Raw genomic sequence first — 2,997 nt, 5'->3', positions numbered from 1 at the left:
AGGGACTAATTTGCGTATCTCGAAGAAAGTACAAAAATCTGTCTGACCAGAAACAGGACAAGTTCATAATTAACAAGAGCTAACTAAATGGGCTGATGATAACCATTAAAGGTCGAAAAATATCTGATTTTGTTGTTGATGGTAAAATCCACATGGTTGTCAAAACTAGTTTTCCTTACAGTAGCAACGCTTCATCACGTTAAGTCGTGTTCAGATACCTTCTCACATTCAAATCTCTAGATTTCCCGCTTGACGACAAAACGAGTTATTTTTCCGAGCTCGAATTACCATTATTGGTAACTTTTGCTAGGTCTGCCTGACATACCGATTAAGAAAAATAACCATTGCATTTTTGAAAACGTATGTTTTACAAAGAGCAACGTGGCTCCTCAATGCCTGTTTTTCGCTTACATTGGTACTGCATTTACCAATATTAGCTTTCAACAATAACCTTTGGCTTAAAGTTCTGTTATCATATTCAAAGCCCAAATCCTGAATTTGCTATCAATCTTAAATTTGCAGTTGTGAAGGGGGAAGATATCATTTCCGCTTAGTATACCCAGAGCTTGGTACGTACAATGAGTGGTACCAGACCAACGATCCATCCAATCCTGAGCATATTGCCGTCAGTGGCTATCTTGGTAATCCAGATGCACTTGTTTTAAATTAACGGAGTGACCACTCAGATTTGTAAAGAGCATTCATTGAATCTTGTTTAGTGTCCGATTGTGCAGGTTGGGATATTTCCTGGTTTAAGTAACCATATTTATTACATAATCTAGGTGTGGCTTTGGGCTTGCCCATAGGCTTCAACGGCTTGGTGTATAATAACAAAGACGCATTGATGATGGGCGACTCGAATACCACGCATCCCCAATGGTTTTCTGTGGGAAGAATCAAAATGGATTCGTCACATGGAAAATTTCCCGGGCCACCAAACTGCTTTGTGTCGAAGTTGCAACTCTTCGTTAGAAATGATTGCGCGACAACCTAACTTCAGTTTTAGCATGGTCATAATATTCGGCACAGGAATGTTTGAAGTGTAAGAATAAAACCATCATTGTTTTTCAAATTATCAATGGTTTCGGAATGAAACGTTTCAAAAAGTGAAACCGAACTGTCCGTTTTCAAAAGCAAACTGTCTCTTAAGCTAGGGATTTAAAGGGTCTTATAAGTGACATTTGAAGCAATTTGCCATCTCAAAGCCCTCTACCATTCATGGATAGCAAACCTATTTTGTAATTGTAATTGCCGTCACATTTTCAAGGAGGTGTTAATGATTATAATTGAGAGCAAAGTAATTTTATGGTAATTAATCACATTTGAGCCGAAGTAATTGAGACATTTTCAATCTCAAAATATGAGCACATTCTAATGTTTTATTCAAAGCAAAACTTCATTATCTACGTTATAGAAGGCACATTTGAAGCCGCAAAATATATTTGAACGATTTAGTTTAGCAGAAATGTAAAACCCTTAAGAGCCCATTTTTCCAGCTAATGATGCGAAAAGGTCAAGTAGCAAGCAAAGCAGGCACCCAAGTTGCACTTGTTTACAAGCATGCTCAACCCAAGCAATGATCCCCTACTAATCTGGGGGGAGGCAAAAGATTAACTGGGAATTATCGCAAAATGGGGACTTTTTTGGCCGTTGTTGAAGTCATGAAGTCAGACTGCCAGAAACGCCAGGCATGGAACCAAAACCATGCTGTTGTGTCCTCGTTGGTGCAGATTACTGCTATTCCTGTATATGTTAATTTAATGTGCCACAGTATAAAATATTTTCGAGTAAGTAAGAGCCACAATCTTTTCTCTCTCAAGTGCTTGTGTGCAAACCCAAGTTGGGGTCTTAAGAGACCCTTACGAGACCCGTACGAGAGTATGGGCGGCTTTACACTAGGATGGAAAACCGAGATTCAGTCCGGTTTGAGGATGTAAGTAGGGCTAGTGCTGGGGTGAGTGTTTGGTGTATGAGTCTTTTTGTTCTACTTGAGTACAGTGAAAGACTCGAGTCCTCTGCTGGAGTCGTCTTTCGTTTTCCATCCTAGTGTAAAGCCGCCCTAAGTTAAGCACCGGACTGCTTTTTACTTCACCTGAACTCTTACAACGTCAGCCCTGAATTCAAATGAAAACTTGGATGGTGTTTGTACCCATGGAGTGCTAGAACTTGCTCTTGATGTGTTCATTTAAGAAATCTGTTCACATGAACAACGAAATGATTATAAATATTGCGTTAGGTATTCCTGAAGAAATGTAATGAAGGCAAAGCATGCTTTTATCTTTTTGAATAGCGAGAGAAGGTTTATTAGTTGGATGTAAAGGTGACATTAATTTCCAAATCAAAGTGCCATGCCAATATTACAGGTATTTATGATTGCAAAGGATACAAGCATTTGTTATGATCAGGCCTGAAAATGTTGCATTTTTTAAGGTTTTCTTTGGATCTGGTTTCAATTTTGAAGTAGGAATCGTTGTTACGTAAGATGATTTTAGCTTTTTATTGCGGTACGTACACGACGAGAACTCAGAACAGAGTGGGTGGGAATGTTGATCATCTAGAACCAACTAACCACCACACCACATCCCCCCTCGGAAGTTTTCTTAAATTTTGCTTCTTACAGTATAAACAATAAACTGATCATTTAAGTACGTGGAATAATCAAGCGCCCACGTTTAGACAATGAAGCTTCTCAAAGCCCAGGAAGAATATCCAAAGAGCGAAAAGCGGGCTTAAGCCGATCTACGGAGACACTGTCACTCTTACCGTTCAAATCCAAAATGAAGTAATCAGAATGACGCTCGGTAACATTGAATGGGCCTAAATAAGGGGGTGTAAGTGGAGGGGAAAGTGCATCGGAGCAAACAAAGACGAATTCAGCCTTGAAAGAAGAGGATGAGAAAGGAGACGATGATCCATGACGTTTTGGGTTGAAAAAAGGAAATTTCTCCAAACGAGATCGAATATCGCGAACGAACGATCCAGAATTCGGAGGAACAG

The 2,997-nt window shown here is 39.5% G+C and overlaps 1 protein-coding gene across 1 annotated transcript in view; it reads left to right on the top strand.

The window, feature by feature from the left end:
• LOC131889737 (uncharacterized) overlaps positions 1–1,069 on the top strand; it is a 16,152-nt gene extending 15,083 nt beyond the window's left edge. The window contains exons 12-13 of the mRNA XM_059238914.1: positions 523–641; positions 783–1,069. Of these exons, the coding sequence (XP_059094897.1) occupies positions 523–641; positions 783–994 (331 nt within the window). The 3' untranslated portion in view covers positions 995–1,069. The remainder of the gene's footprint in view (positions 1–522; positions 642–782) is intronic.
• Positions 1,070–2,997: the final 1,928 nt, after the last annotated feature.

This window comes from Tigriopus californicus, chromosome 1 (assembly GCF_007210705.1).
Source record: "Tigriopus californicus strain San Diego chromosome 1, Tcal_SD_v2.1, whole genome shotgun sequence".
Lineage (NCBI taxonomy): Eukaryota > Metazoa > Arthropoda > Copepoda > Harpacticoida > Harpacticidae > Tigriopus > Tigriopus californicus.
Note: the sequence above shows the minus strand (reverse complement) of the source record. Positions and strands in the feature narration are given on the sequence as shown.